We start from the raw sequence: 23,250 nt of genomic DNA, 5'->3' as shown, positions 1-23,250 counted from the left end.
CAACATTATTACCCAAAAGTTCAGTGACAGAGCAAATGGCTAACCATAGGGCAAGGATTCTGGCTTCCCTGGCTTTTTCCCCTCACATTTTACCTTCTAATGCAGCAGCTCTTTTTTCTCTTTCTTCTTCTTCAGCTCTTTCTTGCAGCTTTTTTTTATAAGCAGATGTCACAAATGCCTCTTTATCATCAAATTCTCCTTTCTCCATTTCTCGTTCTCTCTGTATTTTTTTTTCCATTCTTTTTTCCTGTTCCTTTTTTCTGATCTCAACTGCTTTTAGTAAGTTGTGGATATACTTAGGCTAAGGAAGAAAAATAAAGATTATTTAGGAAAGAGTAAAAAATAATGTTATAATTTCTATAATGAATTTATTAGTATAGAAATGTCTAGCCAAAATAGTATTGTTATCTTCCACAATTCTGTACAAATTTATCAGCGACTAATGTTAAAATCCTTTTTTAAAAAATCTGAGTGTAGCAGAGATTTATAATACTATTAATATAATAGTATTTATACTATTTTTTAAATGAGCAACATTTTTGTTTTCTCACCCTGTCATTCTTTTATTCAACAAATAAATGAGTCAGAAAAGTTTCTACTAGTTTTTCACATTAGCAGAAATATGTCAGTAGTAGCTTTGATTTTATACCATCACTCTTCTAGTAGAGATTGTAAGATGAAAAGATCCTCATAATTAGTTTGTGCTTGTGAAAGAAGAAGAGTCATAAAAAGAAAATTTGAACTTATTTCAATACCCACTCCCACAATTTTTTCCAAACTGAAAATGTATATGGTAAATGTAGGCAGATGATTCAGTTATTAGCTAGGGAGCAAAAGAACCGAAAGGGTAATAAAACATATATAAACATGTATAGGCACGAACAGTACAAATTTCGTACATAAAATTTATAAGGAAAAATTTTCAAAAAATGTTATGAAACAGTAAAATAATTTACCTAACTACTGTTAGGATATTATTTTTTTTTGGTGGTGGTACTGGGAATCGCGCTCAGGACCTTGTGCTTGCCAGGCAGACACAGGGCCACTGAGCTACATCCCCGGCCCTATTACTATATGTAAGGCTTCAAATCTATTATCTGAAACTAGAAATTATATCTCAAAATATAATCTTAATACATTTCAAACACCTTATCAACATTTGGACTCTGGACTACTGCATGTTTTTAGCTTTTTCTCATCTCACAATAAAATTAAGATATAAAATATATATCAAGGTCAAAGAAAGGTCATATTTTGCTACCAACCTTTCGATCTTTTCCCAAAAGTAATTTGGGATTACTTTCTTCCTTTTTTTTCTGCATCTCATCATAAATACTGTCATATTCATATACAGTGGAGTCTTCTGCAAGGGCCTTCTGCATCTCCAGTTTGGTCTTAAAAAAAAAAAAAGTTAAAAAAATATGAACCAGCCAACAGAGACCATCAAAAGTTCCTGTGTTTTTTTTATTCAGAAAGGTTCATAAATTAGAAATATATCACAAAAAATGGCATCAGTCACATTTTAGAAAGAAAACTATGAATGTAAATGTTAGTGCTAGGTTACCGAGGTTTGAATCTTGGCTCTACAATTACCACTTATGTACTTTGGGCAAGCCTGTTTAATTTTTTGTGTGCCTTAACTTTCTTCAACTAAAAAAGTGAGGATAACTGGGTGTGGTGGTATACTCCTGTAATACCAGCACTTTGGAAGGATAAGGCAAAACCATTACAAGTTCAAACAGCCTCAACAATACAGAAAGACCATCTCAAAATAAAGAGCTGGGAATGCAGCTCATTGTAAAGGCCCTTGGTTAACTGTCAGCACTACAATCAACCAATCCATCAATAAATTATTCATATGAAAAGTTCTAAGGTACGACAGAGAAATAGCTAACCTTTGTTTTAAGATAGCTGTAATTTGGGTTTTTTGCCATGCTGGGGACTGAACCCAGGACTGTGATGCTAGGAAAGCACTCTACCAATAAGCTACATCTCCTACCTCTTTATCATTTTTTTCCCCCCACCTCAGTAGTGGGGATTGAACCTAGGGCCGTCACATTGACTTACACATCCTTAGGCCTTTCTTTATTTTGAGATTACGGTCTTGCTAAGTCATTATGTTGTCCAGGCTGCGCCTGTGATCCTTCTACCTCAGCTTCCCTAAGTAATGGGATCACAGGTGTGCGGCACAACACTGAAGTCATATCACCTTTAATAAGATAAGCTGTGAAATAAAATGTTTAGTTGTAAAATGTATAAATGGTTGGAAATACTTGGTAGGTAGCTCAGTAGTGGTGTACCCCTGGGTTCATCCCTAGTTCCCCCGACTCTGCAACAAAATCCTGATATTAAAAAAAGAAATTTTCAGGGCTGGAGATTTAGCTCAGTGGTTTCGCCGACTGCTGTGCAAGTGCAAGGACCCGAGTTCGATTCCCAGTACCAAAAAAAAAAAAATAAATAAATTTTCAGTATAGTACCAAAATGGGGCCATTTGTAATTTACTAACTGAAAAAGTGTTTTTATGATATCAGTCATATAAAGTCCTCTGCCTTTGTTTATGTTTCTTCTACCTTAAGTGTTCTTTGTCCTCTTGTAGGCCATCAAAATTTTATCCTGAGTTTCAAGTCCAGCTCAACCCCTGCATCTTAAATGAGGCCATCTCTAAGGTCTTTAATATTCAATGATCTTTCTTTCAAACTCTGATAGAACATTCTATACTATAATATTTAACTCTTAATGATACATTTGATGTTTTTACTTTGAAACTGTTTCACAAATCTGAGCCTCTCGCACCGCCTTGTAGGTTTCAAAGGTAGAATCTACATACTTTAACTTTTTCTTAAATTTCTATGTTGCCCAATACAATGTGGAACACAAAAAAAGATCCTTTTAAAATGAAAGGGTGAGGGCTGGGGATTTAGCTCAGTGGTTCCACCGCCTGCCTTGCAAGCGCAAGGTCCGGAGTTCAATCCCCGGTACCGAAAAAAAAAAAAAAAAAAAAAAAGAAAGGGTGATACTCTGGGAGGCTGAGGCAGGAGGATCATAAATTTAAGCCCAGTCTGGGTAATTTATTTATTTTTGGTACCTGGGATCGAACTCAGGTCCTTGTGCTTGCAGGGCAGGCGGCAGAACCACAGAGCTAAATCCCCGGCCCCAGTCTAGGTAATTTAGCAAGACCCTTTATCAAAATAAAAAATAAAAAAGTGCTGAAGAGGGCCGGGGATTTAGCTCAGTGGTGGTGCTGCCTGCCTCACAAGTACAAGGTCCCAAGTTTGAATCCCGGTACCAAAAAAAAAAAAGAAGTGTTTAAGACATTGCAAAGGCCCTGGGTTCAATTCCCAGTACCAGGAAAAATATAAAAATTAGCAAACTCTCAAGCCTAGTTCTAGAATTAGTATGTCATGATAAAGGGTAATTTTTCCAAGTTTGAGATTTCTTAATCAGGACCATGGACATATTTGTGAGAATCTTAAAACATTATGTATGTAAAACGTGCTAGGAAACACTAGGTTCTTACAATGACTTTTCTTGGTAGAGGAATGTTAAATAATTATAAAACTATGAAATCAATCTCTCTTTCACACACACACACACACACACGAGAGCAGGCGTAGAGGTGTGTGCAAATAAGCTCGTTAATAGAAATTTAATAACTAATAACAGTAAGTGAAAGAAGTCATCGTTAAGTGAGTCATGTGAAAGCAGAGATGATTTAATCTGCAGCCAGCAATAAAGAGCTAATTCTTGGCTGGGATGCTGCTCAGTGGTACAGTGCATGTCTAACATACATGAGGCACTGGGTGTAGCCACATTCCCTCCTCAAAAGCTAATTCTGTGTGACAGGAAAATCTCTAATTCATATAAATCAAGAAATATTTTTATACATTTTTTAGAAAACAATGGTCAAGATAAAATTATTTCATTATACATGTGTGCTTTGCTTTGATCTAAGCACCTATATACTAAAACTGATACTTAAAAATATGAGCTGAGGGACTGGAGTTGTAGCTCAGTGGTGCCATACCTGCCCGGCAAGTGCAAGCTCCTGAGTTTGATCCCTGGTACTATACACACACACAAAAGAGCCGAAATACTTCACCAAATGCACTTACTTCAGTAATCCACCTTACCTGTTTCATGGCCTGCTTCTTTGCAGCTTCCCTCTGAAGACTTTCACTCACGGAGGTCTATAAAATAGAAAATGCCACAGTTGTCAAAACTTATTTAAAATTTCTTTTTCAGTATTCTGGCTAGCAACTGGTTACTTATAATTGAAAGTGAAAAGATAATATGAATTAAGTTAATATCTTCAAGGTCCTTTCCATAAACAAATGAATTTTTACTGTTATTCACCAAAATAAACCAAAGTGTAAAAGAAAACAGAATGGTACAGTAAAAAAATGAAGAAACATATATATTTAGTCTCAACTTCACCAGCAATCATTTAAACTCTATGGATTTTAATATGCCTTGTGTGTACATGTATTGTGTGTGTGACAGCATGTGTTACACAAGGGAAGGCTAACTAGATAATCTTTCAAGTGCCTTAGCAACAAAGAGCCCATTTTTTGTTTTGTTTTTTTTGGTACCGGGAATCTAACTCAGGTCCTTGCGCTTGCGCAGCAGGCAGCAAAACCATTGAGCTAAATCCCCGGCCCTAAAGAGCCCATTTTAATATTCACCACTGACTATAGTATATGAAGCTTTTAGTTTATACATAAGGCTTATGGGCAGCAAGAATTATCTATGGCTATAATCATTCACAAAAAAATGTACTAAAAAGCCATTTATTTTATTTTTTGGTACTGGGATTGAACTCGGGACCTTGTGCTTGTGAGGCAGGCGCCGGAACCACTGAGCTAAATCTCCGGCCCTCTAAAAAGCCTTTTAAATCAGATAGGCCTTATTCTAGGTCCTGAGGATAATGTAAAAGCAAAAACAGTCTCTGTCCTTGAGAAACAAATGGCCTGAAAGAGAAGATAGATAACTAAAGAGATAATTATAACATAAATGTGATAAGCAATAGAGACTCTGGCTCTAAGAACAAACAAAAACATCAAAGAAACATAAGGGCTCAATGTAAAGGCCCTGGGTTCAACCTCCAATACCAAAAGAAACAAACAAAAAACAAAACACAAAAAGCAGGGCAGGCGGTGGAAAAATTTTTTATTTAGTTTTTTAATTTTTTGGTACCAGGGATCGAACTCGGGTCCTTGCATTCTCAGGGCAGGCGGCGGAACCACTGAGCTAAATCCTTGGCCCCAAAACACAAAAAACAACAGAGTTCCTGTACAGCAATAATAAACCTACCGGGAAAGAAATTAGAAAAACAATTCCATTCATAATAGCTTCAAAAAAATTAAATACCTAAAATCAAACTAACCAAGGAGATGAAGGACCTCTATAAAGAAAATTACAGAACTTGAAAAAAAAAATTAGAAGGGACATTCAAAAATGAAGACACCTCATTCTTGAAATGAAAAAATATTCTGAAAATGGTGTATTACCAAAGCAATGTACAGAGTTAATGCAATCTCTATTAGAATATAAAGCATTCTTTACAGACTAGTAAAAACAATACTAAAATTCATATAGAATCAGTAAACACCCAGAATAGTCAAAACAATCTTGAGCAAAAAAAAAAAAAGCAAAGTTTTCTGAATAATGAATTTTAAGTACTGGTAATATTACAAAGCTATAGTAACAAAACAACATGATACTGGCAAAAAAATGGTTAGAATTTTTTTAATATACTTAGTGCCCCTTTGTTCTTTTGAAAAGTATCTGTTTAGTTCATTTCCCCATTTTTTGACTGGATCATTTGTTTTGGGGGGTTAGTTTTGCTGAATTCTTTATATATTCTAATAGTTGTCCTCTATCAGACTACTAGCTAGCAAACTTTTCCTCCCAGGCTGTCTCTTCACTGTTTCTTGTTTTGTTAGCAGAAGCTTTTTAATTTGGTTAATCCCATTTGTTGACTGTTGTTGATATTATTTCCGTGCTATTAAAATTCTACTGAGGAAGTTTTTGCCTATGCTTATGGCTTTAAGTGTTGAGTTTCTGGTTTTATATCTAGGACTTTGATCCATTTTGATTTGAGGCTATTTTCTTTCTTTTTTGAGACAAGGTCTCACTCACTGTACAGTTCAGGCTGGCCTTGAACTTGTGGCAATGGTGCTGCCTCAGTCTTCTGGGTTTATAGACATGCACCACCATGCACGGCTTGATTTTAGTATAGGGTGACAAATAGGGATTTAATTTCAATCTTCTACAAGCAGATATCCTATTTTCCCAGCACTGTTTGTTAAAGAGGCCATCTTTTTCTAATGTATGTTTTTGGCCCCTTTGTCAAAAGCTAAATGGCTGTAGGTGCGTGGGGGTTGTTTCTGTGTCTTCTGTTTCACTGATCTACATGTCTGTTTTTTTGCCAAAAAAAAAAAAGTATCAGGCTTTGTGAATACATTAACACAACAAATACTGATTGATACCCTTTAAGAATACATTTTATGGTTGGGAATTGTATCTTAAAAAAAATACAGATGGGGCTGGGGATCTTGCCTGGCAAGCTCAAGATCCTGAGTTCGACTCCAGTTACCGCAACAACAACAACAACAAAAACCAAAACAACCAGCTGCTTGTAAATTTATTTTTAATTCATGCTGCACATATGGCAGCAAGGGTGCATGGGGTATATCCATACTTTCCTCTCAATTTTGCTGTGAACCTGTAATTGTTGTAAAAAAAAAATCCAATCAATAAATGCATACATGTATACACATGTATGTAAAATTTTCAACCTTAGGATTATAGTACTCTAATCTACTGCTATTTGCTATTTTCATTTGTATAGCACCAATAATTGGTGATTTTTCATTTGTGGCAACAAACAGAACAAAATAAACCTAATTCCAGTTCCCTATGACTATAAAAACAAACAATACATAAGTCATATAAATAATAGAATATATGTTTAATAAGTCAAAAAAGCATACAGGCAAAGAAATGAAGACATTAGGTAATACAAACTGACTCCGACTGGAAGAAGAAAGGCCCATAAAAAATAAATAATAAGACCAACTAATACTTACTGGGCTAAATGCTATGAGTGTATTACTCATGTGTTACTTGTGAATTACATATAACTCAATCTGACTTTCTGTTAAGTGACAGGACAATTTCACTCATTAGAATATCATTTTTTCAGTGCTGGGGATCAAATCCAGGGCCTTATATATGCTAGGGCATATGCTCTACCACTGAACTACATCCCTAACCCTAGAAAATCAATTTTAGACATTAAAATGACAGTAAATATTTCTAATTCTTAAAAAATTAATTTTTGAGGTGGGTCCTTGATATGTTGCCCACGCTTGCCTCAAACTTTTGAGTCCCCCCACCTCAGTCTCCCAAACAGCTGGAATTAAAGGGCTATGTCACCCCTGCTCCAATGTATTTTTATATATTCTAATTACAGTGGTAACTCAGTACTCATTGTTAACTGGTTCCAGGAGGCAAGATGAGTACCAAAAAGAAGTACCAAATAAATTTTGGCTGGAAAGGATAGTGAGTCACAAAGCAACTGACACGCACAAATTCTAGCTGGTGCATCAAGTACCAAACACCAGGACAAAATTTTTAAATCAAAATGCATGTTGTACAAAATTCAACAAGTTTCAAAGCACTTGAGTACCAAAGTATGAAGTGTAAAAGAAATATATTTTCTTGGGTTGGAGATGTAGCTTAATGGTAGAATGCTTATCTAGCATGGGCAAGGCTCTGGGTTTGATCATTAACATAGAGACAGAGAGACAGACAGACAGACACACATGCACACACAGATACTCCCATTATATTATTAACCTCTCTAGAGTTTCTGTACTGCACAGTATAAAGAATAAATATAAATGTCATAAGGTAAGTCTGAGAATTCTGGCTGAGTTACCTTCTCTGTATTATTCCAGGTTATATTAACTTTTCCTGTTTCAGTTTCCTGATATTTAACAGAATCTACCTCACAAAGTTATAGTCTACAAGTGAGATGATATACAGAAAGCACTTAGTAAGCATCTGATTCAAAAGGTTAGCTATTATTTGTTGTTATAGTCATGCTCGTGTTTAAGGGAATTCCTTGAAACCCACCCCACAAAATACAAAAGAAGGGGGGAAGGTGATACAAGGAGATGACAGGGACAGTAAAAATGATCAAAGTATGTTACATGCATGTAGGAATCTACCAAAATGAAACTCATTAATACTATATTGTATAACCAATGGGCACCAAAAAAAAAAAAAGATGTGAAACAAAAGCCAAACAAATTTATGGTAAGATGAGATAGAATATAGCATACCCCCAATTTATTTAAATAGAATTGTGTTTTTACACCAACTTTTTAAGAAGTTTCCAGATTTTTCTTCACTCTCTTTGAAGAATGACCCCAAAGATTATGTTTTGGTACTTTACTAAGGATGTTTCATAGAATATTTCAAAGTTAAAAGAAAAAGAACAAGGGGTTCGGCTAGAGGGTTTTGTATACCATACTCTGAGGCCCTGGGTTCAATCCCCAGAAGCACAAAACAAAAACAAAAACGCAGTGTTCATATTAGGGAGACTGGCCTTTAGTTCTCTTTTTTGGTTGGGTCTTTCTCTGCTTTTGGGATCAAGGTAATGGTAGCTTCCAGAAATGAATTTGGGAGTATTGCTTTCCTTTCAATTTCATTAAAGAGTTTGAGTAGTGGCAATAGCTCTAGACAGCTCTTTAGTAAATGGTGCTGGAAAAACTGGGTTTCAACTTGCCAAAGATTAAAATTAGACCTGTATCTCTCACCATGTACTAAACTAAAACCAAAATGGATCAAAGATCTAATATTAAAATGGAAACACTAAACCTGCTGGAAGATAGGTTAGGTAGAACCCTTGAAGACATTGGTGTAGGAAAAGACTTTATGACAAAAACTCAGTCACACGGGAACTAGCACAAAGAATCAACTGGGATCTCTTCTTATTAAAAAGCTTCTGCACAGAAAGAGAAAATACCAACAGAGTGAAGAGATAACCTACAATGTGGGAAAAAATTTTTGGCAGCTGTTCCTCAAAGGTATACTATCTAGAATATATAAAGAACTTAAAGAAATCAGACCCCCCAAATTTAAAGACCCAATCCAAAAATGGGCTTCTGAAACAACAGACATTTCTCAGACGAAGAAGTAGAATCAGCAAATAAACATAAGAAAAAATGTTCAACATCACTAGTCATTCAAGAGATGCACATGAAAACAACACTGAGTTTCTATCTCACTCCAGAAAGAATGGCAGCTATCAAGAAACCAACCAATAACAAATGCTGGCGGGGCTGCGGGGAGAAAGGAACCCTTCTCCACTGTTGGTGGGAGTGCAGACTGGTGGAGCCACTGGGGAAATCAGTGTGCAGATATCCCAAAGAACTAGGATTAGAAGTCCCATTTGACCCAGATTTTCCCCTGCTGGGTATCTTCCCAAAAGAGTTAAAAGCATCATACCACAGTGACATATGCGTACCCATGTTTATAGCTTTATTTGTAATAGCTAAATCTTGGAAACAGCCCAAATGCCTATCAACTGGTGACTGGATAAAGATATGGTTTTGTTTTGTTTTGTTTTTAAAATAAAACTAAGTACTACTCAGCCATAAAGAATGATAAACTAGAGACATTTATAGCTAAATGGATGCACATTGAGGCCATACTCTTAAGTGAAATAAATAGGAAACACATGTGTAAATACTGAATAGTTTCTCTGGTGGGAGAAATTGTAAGAGTAAATGAGAACCAAAATGTGTAACAGATAATGTAAAATAAGAAGAAAAGGTCCAAAACGGAAGGAAAAGTAGTGAGGGGTGGGGTGAAGGAAAGAAAGGAAGGAAAAAATATGAGAAAAAGGGCTCGGGGTTCAGTTCAGAGGCACCATGCCTGCCTTGCAAGCACAAGGTCCTGAGTTCAACCTCTGGTACTAGGAAAAAATAAATAAACAACAACAACAAAAAAAAAACAAAAAGAGAGAAAAGAAGGAAAAAACAAAGTTTTTGTAAATATGGAGGGATGGAAGGGTGGAAGGGAAGAAAGGGAATTGGGAAAAACAAGAACCAAGATATATCATCTACAGGTACAAATTCCCAATGATGAATATGATCATAATGTATACCTAAAATGTACCAATAAACTTAATGGGAAAAATTTTTTTTAATGTTTATATTTCAACAAATTTAACTTAGGAGAAAATAGTAGCTGCAACTTTCTGTTGGACTACTATTATTTGTTTTTTTTCTTTTGGTACCGGAGATTGAACTAGGGACCTTGCGCTTGCAAGGCAGGAGCCGCAACCACTGAGCTAAATCCCTGGCCCTTGGACTACTATTATTAAGGCAGAAAGATATGCAAACTATATTCCACTTCATAGTATACTTATCAGTGTGCTTAATAAAGTATAAGGTAGTATTCATTTGAAGTTACATGACATGACAGTATTTGCATCTACTGGAATAGAAAAAAATCTATTGTGTCAAATAACTCATAAGATTGTTGTCTTTTGTGTTAAGATTTGTTAGGATTTTACATTCAGTGTATCAATAAACATGAAATGGAAGACATGTATATTTAAATTTCATACCAACCATGGGAACCACTGCGTAACTAGAAATTAGAACTGATAAGGACTTTATTTAGAAAGCATTCATAAGTGAAAATACACTGCCTACCAAGCATAAGTACAGTACAAAAAACCCTCTTCTTTGAGGGAATAAGACTTTTAATAAGTTTCTCTAATAAGTGGGAGGTGGAACTTGATATCAAGGATAGGTTAACTGAACAGGCATCTGCCTTTAAAAATCTCCGATTTTGGGGAGAAGAGTGCTGATTAAAACACGGTTTTCACCCTAAAACCACAATGATTATTAAATACACAAAGTACTACATTTACACAAAATACTTTCAGAGTAATTATAAATTCTGAGGACACTGCAAATAAATGTGTAGGGAAGTACTGTACAACACCCTTCACCTAACTTTCCCCAATGTTAACAACTTGCAGAAACAGAATACAATGTTAATACCAGGAAACTGACACTGGTATACCCAAAGATTTTACCAGTAATACAAGCACACATTTATATGTATACATATGTACAGCTCAGTGTTATTTTATAACATATGTAGCTTTTGTGTAACTATCATCACCATCCAACTAACTGTACCAATATCACATGACACTGCCTCTCCTGTACCAGCAACACCTCTCCTTCCTCCCCCAGCCTCAATCCTGGCAATCACTAATCTGTTCTCTTTGTATAATTATGTTTCACAAATGTTAATTAAATGGAATCATGCAGTATATATCCTTTTGAGATTGGCTTATTTTTTTCACTTAGCATTATTTTCAATGAAATGTATTTTTCTTACTATAGATATTGCTGCAGCACTTCAATTTTTGCCACAAAACCCTAGTCTACATACCTAAACGTAGCTGTTAAAAGACTAGGTTTAAACAAGACCAATCCACACAATATCACACAATTGATTAATTCAAAAATATGCACACATAAATGTGCTTTCTACTAAAACTACAGATTATTATTAGTTTTAAATTTAGGGAGACAGAAGTTGGTCCCTGTAAGGGCCTTTAAAGAAAAAATTTCAACTAACAAAAACAGACTCAAATGCAAGCATTTTTACTGTCCTCAAAGTACAAAAAGCACGCAGATATTTCAACAGATTCTCTACTAAATATCTCAGGGAACTACTTTTTCAAAAACCTAAAAATTATGTGCAAATGTTTTAACTCAATAATTCAGCAAACATAGGGCCGGGGATTTAGCTCAGTGGTGCCACTGCCTGCCTCGCAAGCTCAAGAGCCTGAGTTCAATCCCCAGTACCAAAACAAACAAAAAACCCCGAAATACATTAATTTAAAAAAAAAAATTCGGCAAACATGTTTTGACAGCCTACTATATATTTATAGTACTTACATGCTATAAAAAGTTTATAATCTAGCGCTGGTGGTGTAGCTCAGTGGCAGAATGCTTGCTTCCTCCCCTAGCATCATGGGAAAAAAAGAACACAGACTTGTACAACATAGTGAAAAAGGAGCCTTACTTGCTCAACATTTTAATACCTTAAAAGTTAGATTTTTATTAGATTTCATTTCAAATAGGAATGAAGCCAAGTGTGGGGATGCACACCTGTAATCCTAGCACTCTGGGAGGCTAAAGGAGGAGGATTTCAAGGACTGGAGATATAACTCAGTGTAAAGGCCTGAGTTCCATCCCTAGTACTACAAAAAAAAGAATGCACACCACACAAAAAAGGGATAAACTGCCTATTTCTATATGTACTAAAAACACAGACACTAATATACGGATTAAAGATGTAGTCAAGGGGCTGGGGATTTAGCTCAGTGGTTCTGCCACCTGCCTCGAAAGCACAAGGACCCAAGTTCCATTCCCAGTACCAAAAAAGCCAAAAACCAAACAAACAAAAAAAAGATGTGGTCAAGCATAGGCACCAATAAGCTGCAGAATGAAGACAAACACTGCAGCAACTGGGTTTGCTTTTCTCTCTCCACTGTTCAATTTAGACAGTAAAAATTATTTAATCAATCTAATGTTTGCTTCACTGAATTGTAGTCAGATTTGGTCTAACAGGGAGACGAAAACAAAATCTTTACAGTTAGCTCAGAAAAATGGAAGGGAAAGTACATGACTGTGTACTTTTGATATGTCCCTGAATATATTTTGGTGGGTTGACTCTTGGGTTGTGATGACTACTAGAAGAGAAATAGCTCTCTAAGTATTGGAACTTATTCACCAAGAAACAGAATATAATCTAATGGGTTACAAAAAATTATAGATAGCTAGTCTAGATCATTGTTTATATTATTAAATTACCTTTCTTTAGTTATAAAATTTTTAAAATTGAAATTTACAAAAAGGTTTTGAATTTTTTGTTTAGGCAGAAGTTAATCTTCTATACCTAATTAAGTATAACAGGCAAAATTACATATGGACTTCTTTCTAAAATAAGAGGCTTACCTACCCACTTGTTTAAAATAGCTCTTAGCTAAAGAAAAACAGTTCAAGGGCCGGGAATTTAGCTCAGTGGTGATGCCGCCTGCCTCGCAAGCGCAAGGACCCGAGTTTGATCCCCAGTACCAAAAAAAAAAAAGAAAAACAGTTCAAGATTCAATCCTTCAAATGACTTACAGCTACAATTTTCTGTTGTGCTGAGAACTCGGAGATGAGAACTTCCTGTTCTTTTTTCTTTTTTTAACTTGGCAACAGATCATTTATTAAAGGTCCTATAACTCAACCTCTCTATTTGGTCCTGTTTGGCTTTATTTGGTCCCATTCACATAACTCACTTAAGAGCTGTAGAGTGTGTGAAATTTTTGTTACATAAGCCCAGGACTAAGAGAAACAGTATGACAGAAAAAAAACAAAGACATGGCTATGAAGAAAGCAATTTAGAAAAGGGAAATACAAGTGACTATTAACTGTATGAAAAAATGTTCAATTTTATCAAAAGCAAAAGAGGTGAAAATAAGAACATTAACTCATTACCTACCAAATCAATAAAGATTTAAAAAATATTATCTAATATTGTCAAGGTACATTGGCAAACAAAAACATACTCATATTGTGAAGATGTGATAGACAAAATGTTAGAGATCATTTCATCCAGAGCTGGTTTTTTTCTCGTCTTTTTTCAAATGCTGGGCATTGAACCTGGGGCCTTGTGCATGGAAGGTAAGTAATCTACCACTGAGCTATATTTCCAGCCCTCAGAGCTATGTTTTTAGAATGGTTTTAAAGATGAACAACAAAAAGTACACTTCATCTCCAAAAGGATATCAATGTGTACTGTTGAAGTCTTATTTCAATAGTTCTCCCACTGGTAACTCAATTAAATCCTATATACAGGGCAAATGCTCCACCACTGAGTTATACCCCTACCCCCAAATATTTAGGTTTTGAAGAATATATAAATAACCTAACAATGTGCTCATTTGAAACAGGGAAGCAGGGGTTTGAATTAAACAATATATAGCACTAATATTAGTACTAACATAGTCCACAGGTGATTAATGGGAGGCAAAAATGGAAGCATATACAGTAAACTATAAGAAAAAAGTAACATTTCCAATCATAAGAAAAATGGTACTATTTAATGGACTGCAGAGACAAGTATCTAGACTTTTGAAAAACAAAAGCTAATTTCACTTCCTTGTTTAAAACAAATACTAAAATACATTCTAGCCATTATTAAACATTTCATTGCAAATACAATTTGGAAAACATTAAATGTTTTATTAGAAAACAAAGCCAGGTGTGGTGGCACACACTTCTAATCCGGGCACCCAGGAGGCTGAGGCAGGAGGATTACCAGCTTGAGCCCATCCTGCACTGTTTGAAGTCAGTCTATACTACACAATAAGAGGCTGCCTGAAAAAGCAAAAAAATTTTTTAAAAAATTGTATCAGGATGTAGAGTAACTAGAACTCTCATATTCCAATAGTAGAAATGTAAAATAGTACAACTTTGTAAAAAACTTTAAAAAGTTAAATATATACCTTATGTGACCCACTCAATCCATTTATCCAAGAGAAATGAAGTATGTCCATGCAAAGACTTGAATATAATAATGTTCAGAGCCATTTTACCTTTTTTTTTTTTTTTTTGAGGTGTTAAGAGATCAAACCCAGAGCCTTGAGCACACTAGGCAAGTGCTCTAGCACTAAGTTATACTCCAAATCTTGCCATTTGATTTCTGAAGGCAGAAAATGACAAACACTATCAATAGATTACTGATTGACAATGTGAATTTCAAAATAATTAAGCTGAAGAGGTCAGATATCTTTCCCATCTAAAGTAAATATTGCATAATTCCATTTATATTAATTCTACAAAATGAAAACTATAGTGGTAAGAGAAAACAGATCAGTAGCTGCCCTAAAGACTAGAAGAGTAGAGATAGGAAATTGGATTTACAAAGGGGCACAAAGAAAATTTTGAGTATGATGTCTATGTTCATCACCTTTATTGTGGTGACTGCCTCATGGTGTATGCCTATGTCAAAACTTGGCAAACTGTATTTCTGACAGCTGCATGCATATGTCAATTATTCCTCAATAAATTAAACAAAGACTTGTCCATTTTAATGCAAAATGGGGATTGAAAGGACTTACAATTTCTGTTGTTTCTAAGTCTCTAAAGAACATACACTATGGCGTATGTGTGAGAATTTCATTCAAGCCTACTCAAAAGCATTATGTGCAATTAAGTTGCTGTGACCTAAGTAATTATGTCATAACATAACTGGGGGCTTGTTGGGTCTGTTTTCTTGGGTTTACAATGTACCTGGAAAATAAACCTCTTGACAGAAAAGTTCACACTGATTACTGGAGAAAGCCTACATAAGCGACCAAGATGGTAGGTACTGTGAAGAGGTAACTTGGAACTTCAAGAAAGTACTTTGATGTTTTTATATGCTTACAGCAAACTGATGTTTAACTATAGTTTTATAGAGTATTAATGCTTTTATGTATTTTACAGCTTTCATATGTTAAATGGAAATTATTTTAGATATGTAGCTATTTGAGTTTATGTAAGCATATATACACTGCTAAAAGTCACATTTCAATTTGTGTGTAATATTAATATACAACTTTTGTCTTAAATTTTTTCTTAAAATGTCAGTGGTTTACATTTTTAAAAAGAAAAATCACCAGCAGGTAAATGCACCTGAGTATAAAAAAAAGCTGTTTTAAAAAAATGTACAATAATCCCAGTTCATTCACTAAAAACTGGAGAAAAATGTACCAAACTACCTCTGGTAGGTAATTTTAAACAGATAAAATAACAACAATGACTTTTAAACAAAGTGGGCTATGGTTAGCACAATTCATATACTTGGAAAAGAAAGAGAAGACTTGAACTAGTGAGAGGACTGACCAATGCTTTGGGAAATTGGTTTCAAGAAAGCCCCAATGAATTAACCTTAGAACAAATTATGGACACATCAGAAACAGAAGCCAAGAGCAAGAATGTATCAAGCCAAACATATGGAGCAGCAGTGAAGAAAAAATTCAGAGGTAGGAATCTGGTAGCAAAGGCAAATTACAGTACAACAGATGAACAGATTGACAGTCAAACTAAATAGGAGCATCTATCTAAATATTAGACACAAAGCAAGTTATGTCTAGAATGCATACAGACTACGGTATAAGGCTGATTTTAAGAACAGAAAGCACCAAGCCCAGTGTGGTGGTGCATGCCTGTAATCCCAGCACTGGGGGCCTGCCTGGGCTACATAGTGAGTTCAAGGCTAGCCTGAACTACAGAGTGAGACCCTGTTTCAAAGGACAGGGAGGGAGAGAGAGAGAGAGAACAGTAAGCATGAAACCAAAAATAAGTGAGACTGTAGAGTTTGTAGCCTAAAACAGTCAAGGTCAAGTAGTCTACTGAATGAAAAGAAGCAAAGCTGTGCACAAGAATAGAAGCCCACACAAAAGTACAGTAAATCTGGCTGATCAGTTTTTTCCTGACGGCTCAGGAAACAACCTTAATCCTAACAAAGCACCCTTTATAGGTGCTGAAATTTTAACTTGTCTCAGTAGAAATATTTAGTTTTTTTGGGGGGGGGCAGTACTGGAGATCAAACTCAGGACCTCCCGCTTGCCAGGCAATTGCTGTGCCACTAAGCTAAATCCTCGGCCCAAGAAATATTTAGTTTTAACTTACATTATCTATACATTCATTTTCATAGTATATAACAAGTCCCTTTGAGAGCAGAGATTTGTCTAATTCAGGCTTTTATTTATTACCAGTAGAACCCAATACAGTGTATTCTATACAATACATGCTCAAACCATTTAAAAACTTACATTTAGTAAGACCTAAATTCTCCACTTTCTGAATTATCACAGTATTTCTAAACCAGTTTACTTCCATTGCTCAGGACCCTCTCTGTTCCCTGTCCCACTGCCAAGAGAATTTATGATTCCTAAATAGACAACAACTAGTAAAAGTTTAAATATAACTGGAAAAGTAAATTTGTACACCACTAAAAAAACTCATGCACTCAAAGGCCAAACACATAATTTTAACAATTATTCATATTCAATTCCTGAAAAGATATTTAAGCCAGGTTCTGTCCCTCTGAAGATGTTCTTTCTATAGGTGAGGAAAGCTTGGATCTGAGAAGTAAGCATAAACACTGAAAAATCCTTCAGTAGATGGAAACTGGCTTGTGTGGATGGAGAGGTAGAACAGAAACCCAGAGTTGAAGTATACAGGGCATGCCAATGGGAAATAGAATGACTCTAACACTTCAGAAATGTTCTTGCCTCTCTCTAGCCTCTTCAGGCTAAAAAGTAACACCAATCAGTTGCTAGATGTAATGCCAGAGCAGCACTCCAGTCTGGAAGGGATGGCAGCTCTGATCTGTTCTTGATATAGAACAACTTCCTGATGGAATTACTAGCAGGTAACCTTAGGACTGTTAAAAAATTTTAGGGCTGGGGATTTAGCTCAGTGGCACCATGCCTGCCTCACAAGCAGAAGGTCCTGAGTTCAATTCCTGGTACCAAAAAAAATTTAAAGACTAAAAACAGGAGCAGGGTGTGGTGGCACATGCCTGAAGTTCCAAAACTTAAGGAGTCTGAGATAAGAGAATACTGAGTTCAAGCCCAGCCTGACACAGAGCAAGTTCAAGGCCACCAAAAACTATAGAGACCTCCCTAAAATCCTGAAACACAACAAAGTAAGACAAAAAATGAATAGTGGATAACAAATAAAACAATGAACCAAGAGAATATAAAATTTAAATGATCATAATACATACCCCCAAATAAAAGAAGATACTGGTAAAAATTTAAAAAAAGAAGATATAAAGCAGAAATAAGCAGTTTTCAAAAAGAAATACATTTCCAGCACTTGGGAGGCTGAGGCAGGAGGACTGCAGTAAGTTCAAAGTTAGCCAAGGCTACACAATGAGTTCAAAGTCAGCCTGAACTACATAGTGAGACCCTGTCTTCAAAAAAAGAAAAGAAAAAATAAAGAAATTTGAAATAATATGCATGAAAAAGTTAAAAATAAAAATATTAGGAAATGGGTAAAAAAATAAATGAATGGACCTGAAATGTTTTAGTGAATAAGACTACTGGGCTAAGAAACTGTCCTGCAACACATAGGGAGTAAAAAGGGTTTCTAAAAAAGTAAGTAGAGGTGGGCCAGGGGTTGCGCCTGCTGCACAAGCGCACGGTCCTGAGTTTGATCCCTGGTACCAAAAAAAACCACGTAAGTAGAGATATGGAGGATATTCATGTAAGAGAAGCCCCAGAAGACATAAATTGAGCAGATTCAAAGAAATAGTTGAACGATGATAATTTTCCAGAATTAAAGGAAAAAAGTAAGGTCGAACAGGTTTTGAATTACAAAAAGGATGAAGACTACATAAAACACATACCTACTCATATTATAACGAGATTTAAGCAAATCAAAGACAAAATACCATTTTTTAAGGTTTTCTACAAAGAAGAGACAGCCTATAAAGGAGTAAGAACAGAATGACATCAGAACTCTGATCAGCAACCCTGGATTTAAGACTCAATTAAGATTACTAGAGTAATTTAAAAGTGTTGAACTTTAAAAAGAAAGAAAAAACCCCCTTGAACCGAGTTTATATCCAGATAATCTTCAAAAGTAAAGAAGTCTTAGGCACAGTTTTAGATCTGCCACATAAAGGCCTTCAAAGGAAAACATTTACAAAGGAAGTACATGCAACAAGAACAATATTATGAGAAACATGGGCCGGCAATTTAGCTCAGTGGTTTCGCCGCCTGCTGCGCAAGCGCAAGGACCCGAGTTTGATCCCCGGTACCAAAAAAAAAAAAAAAAAAAAAAAAGAATAATACTATGAGAAACATAAAAGATGAGTATATAATTTAGTAAAACTTAGTATCTTTAAAAAGAGATAAAAATATAACCATAACAGTTCAGAACCAGAAATCTAGAGGACTGTACAACAGAACTAACTGAAATGACTGTTTTTTGTTTTTTGGTTTTTTTGGTACCGGGGATCAAACTTGGGATCTTGCACTTTCACGGCAGGTGCCGGAACCATAACTAAATCCCCGGCCCTGAAACAGCTGTTTTAAACCTGTGTTGTCCAAGACATTAGCCACAAGTCACATGTGGCTACTATGATTAAGGAATTAACTTTTAAATTTTATTTAAGTTTAAATTTAAATAGCCTCTTTAACTACTGGCTACCATATTGGCACAGATCTAGGGCAAGAGTCAACACACTTTTTTCTTTTGAGTCATATGGGCTGGGGATTTAGCTCAGTGGTGCCACCGCCTGCCTCACAAGAAGCACAAGGTTCTGAGTTCGATCCAAAGTACCAAAAAAAAAAAGTCATACTGTAAATATTTTAGGTTTGTGGTCCATGTAGCCTCTGCTAATAATTACTCAATTGTACAAAAGCAGCCATGAACAATGCATAAATGAACTACAAGGCCGTATTCCAATGAAACTACATTTAAGCTGGGTGGGTGAAGTAGCATAGACATGTAATTTCAGGTTATTTGGGAGGCTGATGGAGGAGGATCCCAAGTTCTAGGACAGGTCAGTGCTTCCTCAATGCCAGTGACTACAAAAACATGCAAAAAAGATTAAACAACTCCAATACTACTTATGGTTGCCAAAGAAAGATGTAAATGTTCTAAATGTTGGAAATATAAAAGTAATTAACAGAAATTGGCAAGTTGGGGAAGAGAAAATGAAAAGCATTATAATATCACTTCATTAAAATCAAGTTGTTGGGCCAGGGATTTAGCTCAGTGGTTTCACTGCCTGCTGTGCAGGCACAAGGACCTGAGTTTGATCCCTGGTACCAAAAAAAAACAACAAAAAAAGCCAAGTTGTTGACACAAGGGGTCTGCCGATATCCTATCTAGATTATATAAACATAGGAACAAGGCAAGGGTAGAGGAAGAAAAGAAAACCAGAAGGTGGCCAAATTATGTGATATTTGCATTTAAGGCAGGGAATAATATAAAAGTACTTAGAACAAAAAGACCTGAATCCATATATGTAGTCTGGACTTACTCGAGGGTAACAACCAAAATTTTATCTAAAACACAATGAAATGTGCAAATTTCAATTATGACAGCAAATCAATCTATTAAATGGAAGAAAAAAAAAACAGGACTCAGAGTAGATTTTTAAAAGATCTAGAAATAGAAGGTCTATAAGAGACAGACTATACCAAAGAATACAAGAATGTGGAAAATAAATGGGTGGGAAAAATATGAAGCGCAAATATGAATCAAAAATTTGAAACTATAAAGTCATAAAGAATTAAAAACAAAAAACAAATGTAAAGGACAAAACAGGATGCTATGCTTTCTAATAAATGAACCTTTAAATAAAGCAAGCTTTCAAATAAAGCAACACCAAGACAATTCAAAGAGGAATGAATAGTCTATTTTAAAAAATGGTACTAGAAAAACTAGATATCCATATGCAAAAGAATGAAGTTGGGCCTTTACCTCAAATCATAAAAATAATGCAAAACGGATAACTTAAATGTAAGAGCTAAACTAACAAAACTGAAGAAACATGAATAACTCTTGTGCCCTGGAATTAGGTACTACATGACAAGATCTGTATAGCTAAAGTTCATACCCAAAGTATGAACAATAAAAGAAGAAAACGCAGATAAATCAGATTTTATCAAAATTAAAATTGTGTTTCAAGGGACATTAACAAGAAAGTTAAAATCAGAGGCTGAGAGAAAATATTAGCAATAATATATGTTTTGGAGCTCATATCCAAGAGAAGGAATTCCTACAATTCAATAATAAAAGACAAATCAATTAAACACACAAAAGATTTGGACACTTCTTCAAAGGTATACAAATGGCCAATAAGTACATAAAAACATCATTAGTCACCAGGGAAATGTAAATCAAAAAATCACAATTAGAGACATTACTTCTCACCTAATTCTATGGCAGTGATTTTTTAAAAGTAACAAATGCTAATAAAGATGTATAGGAAATCCTCAATTGGGAACCAATAATTTTAGATGGCAATTTAAATTTATTCCTCTCTGAAACTAGTAAGAAAAGAATAAAAAAATACAATCTTACGTTTTTTGGTCATAACACAATAAAACGAGGAATTTTTAACAACAAAAAGGGTAACAAAATTGTCCTTAAAAAGAAAGCAAAACAAGCTCATATATTTGGAACTAAAAGCCATATTTTAAAATCTTCAGGTTAAAGAAAAAAATCAGAAAGGAAATTATAAAATACTTATAAAGATGTAACAATGAAAGCATTCAACGTAAAACTTGTGAGACACAGCTAAAACAGTTCTCAACAAGAAATTTATAAGGCTGGAGGTGTAGCTCATTGATAGATCACATGAATAGCATGTGTAGGACCCTGGATTTAATTCTCAACACCCTAAAAAAACCCCTAGAACAAAGCAAAAAACTATTTATCTATACATGTTTATAAAAAAAGATTAAAGGTCAATTCAAAAAGTCAGAAAAAGATCTGCAGAATAGCCCAAATAAACAAAAAGGAAACAATAGATATGTGATGTGATAAAAAAATACAGGACAATGTTTTCAAAATTTATAAAAATATTAAAAATTTTATTAAAATTTTATTATAGTGAAAGACACACTGTTACGACTCTACCTCAAAATATTCCTCCTCACTTCGAACATACTCCATTGTTCCTGACACTTTTTGAAGCAGTTGTGGAAGTCCTCCTTTATGTCTTTAGTTGTACTGTTTACCTTTCTCAGTCATTTTCACTTTGGGGAAGAGCCAGAAGTCACACGGTGCCAGATCCAGTGAATAAGGTGGACAAAAACTGCTGTAAATGTTTTCAAACAAATTCAGGACATCAAGGCAGTCATGAGAAGAGACTCACAAAAGAGGACTTCCAGAACCACTCCAGAAAGTGGTAATAAGCAAGGGGGAGTATTTTGAGGGAGATTGATAGCAATGTGTCTTGCAATAAATAAATTTTTAAAAAGACACCCCATACTTTTTGATCAGCCCTTTATAGGCAGAAATCAAATAGAGAATAAATCAACAAAACACAAAAATCAAAAGCTGTTTCTTTGAAGATTGGTAATGGTACAGAAACTTCTGGCAAGATTGCAGAAAAGTGAAGAGATGCAAATGACAGATGAAAGATTTAACAGATACATTTTCCCTCCTTCCTTCCTTCCTTTTTTTGGTACCGGGGATCGAACTCGGGTCCTTCCACTTGCAGGGCAGGCAGCGGAACCACTGAGCTAAATTTTTTCTTAAGACTGATTCAAGGACTTGAATAGATCAATAATCACAAAGACATCCTCTCCTGAAGTGCTCTACTCTGATAGTTTTACAGGCACGATTATAATAAATTTTCAAGGAAATTTCAATTCCTGTTTTCTAAATGATATTTACAATATAAAAGCACACATACTTCAACACAAAATTCAAAATGATACATATGCATTAAAGTATTTATATTAAACACATCACAGTATGTGTAAAGAGGATGAAAAAGGGGATGGGATAAAGAGGAAAATTAGTAAGTAGAACAAAAGCCTTAGGCAGGCTAATGACTTGAATGTGCCTTCAAATGAAGAATATAATAGTTCTTGGCATGTTTCAAAAAATTTTACCACATGCAGCATGGTTACTTCCTTTTTCAAAGTTCTACCACAGATCACAGTTACAGAAGAAAATAAACAGCTATTTCCATGAACACATAAAGGATACCATTCTGAAATAATTTTACCTGCTTTGGGTGATAATTTCTCTGAGATAAAAAGATATAACAAATGGGGCCGGGATTTAGCTCAGTGGTTTTGCCACCTGCTGCACAAGTACAAGGACCCAAGTTCGATCCCCGGTACCAAAAAAAAGATATTACAAAAAGTGGGATAAGCATTAAAGGAGACGGACAAAGAAGGCCAATTTTGGATTACTTAGTATACTTCTCTAACCTATACAGTGGACAATATTGGTTAAAGAGGAAAAAAATCATAGCTTTAATATCCTGTATCAGTAAAAATAGAGGCATAAAACAAATGCTTTATAAACTTTATTGAAAACATATACTAGAATTTAAACCTCTCCCAATTATTCTTTAATTCACCAATAAAAGAAAAACTAAGTTAACTTCAGTTACAAACACAAACTTACTTTC

General features: G+C 35.1%; 1 protein-coding gene across 4 annotated transcripts in view; it reads right to left on the bottom strand.

Annotated features, from left to right (window-relative positions):
* Nsrp1 (nuclear speckle splicing regulatory protein 1) overlaps positions 1-23,250 on the bottom strand; it is a 54,573-nt gene that overhangs the window by 9,384 nt on the left and 21,939 nt on the right. For 2 of the 4 annotated variants that reach the window (XM_004857079.3, XM_004857078.4), the window contains exons 3-5: positions 4,131-4,187; positions 1,266-1,394; positions 94-301 (exon numbers count right to left, since the gene is read on the bottom strand). In XM_004857079.3, coding sequence (XP_004857136.2) covers positions 94-301; positions 1,266-1,394; positions 4,131-4,187 — 394 coding nt within the window. The remainder of the gene's footprint in view (positions 1-93; positions 302-1,265; positions 1,395-4,130; positions 4,188-23,250) is intronic. The other 2 variants (XM_087191580.1, XM_087191579.1) reach the window with 1 other exon arrangement.

Source organism: Heterocephalus glaber, unplaced genomic scaffold (genome assembly GCF_053883595.1).
Source record: "Heterocephalus glaber isolate CG9 unplaced genomic scaffold, H.glaber_assembly_v1.0 deba00001564, whole genome shotgun sequence".
Lineage (NCBI taxonomy): Eukaryota > Metazoa > Chordata > Mammalia > Rodentia > Bathyergidae > Heterocephalus > Heterocephalus glaber.
The sequence above is the reverse complement of the archived record's forward strand: the minus strand, read 5'-3'. Positions and strand labels throughout refer to the sequence as shown.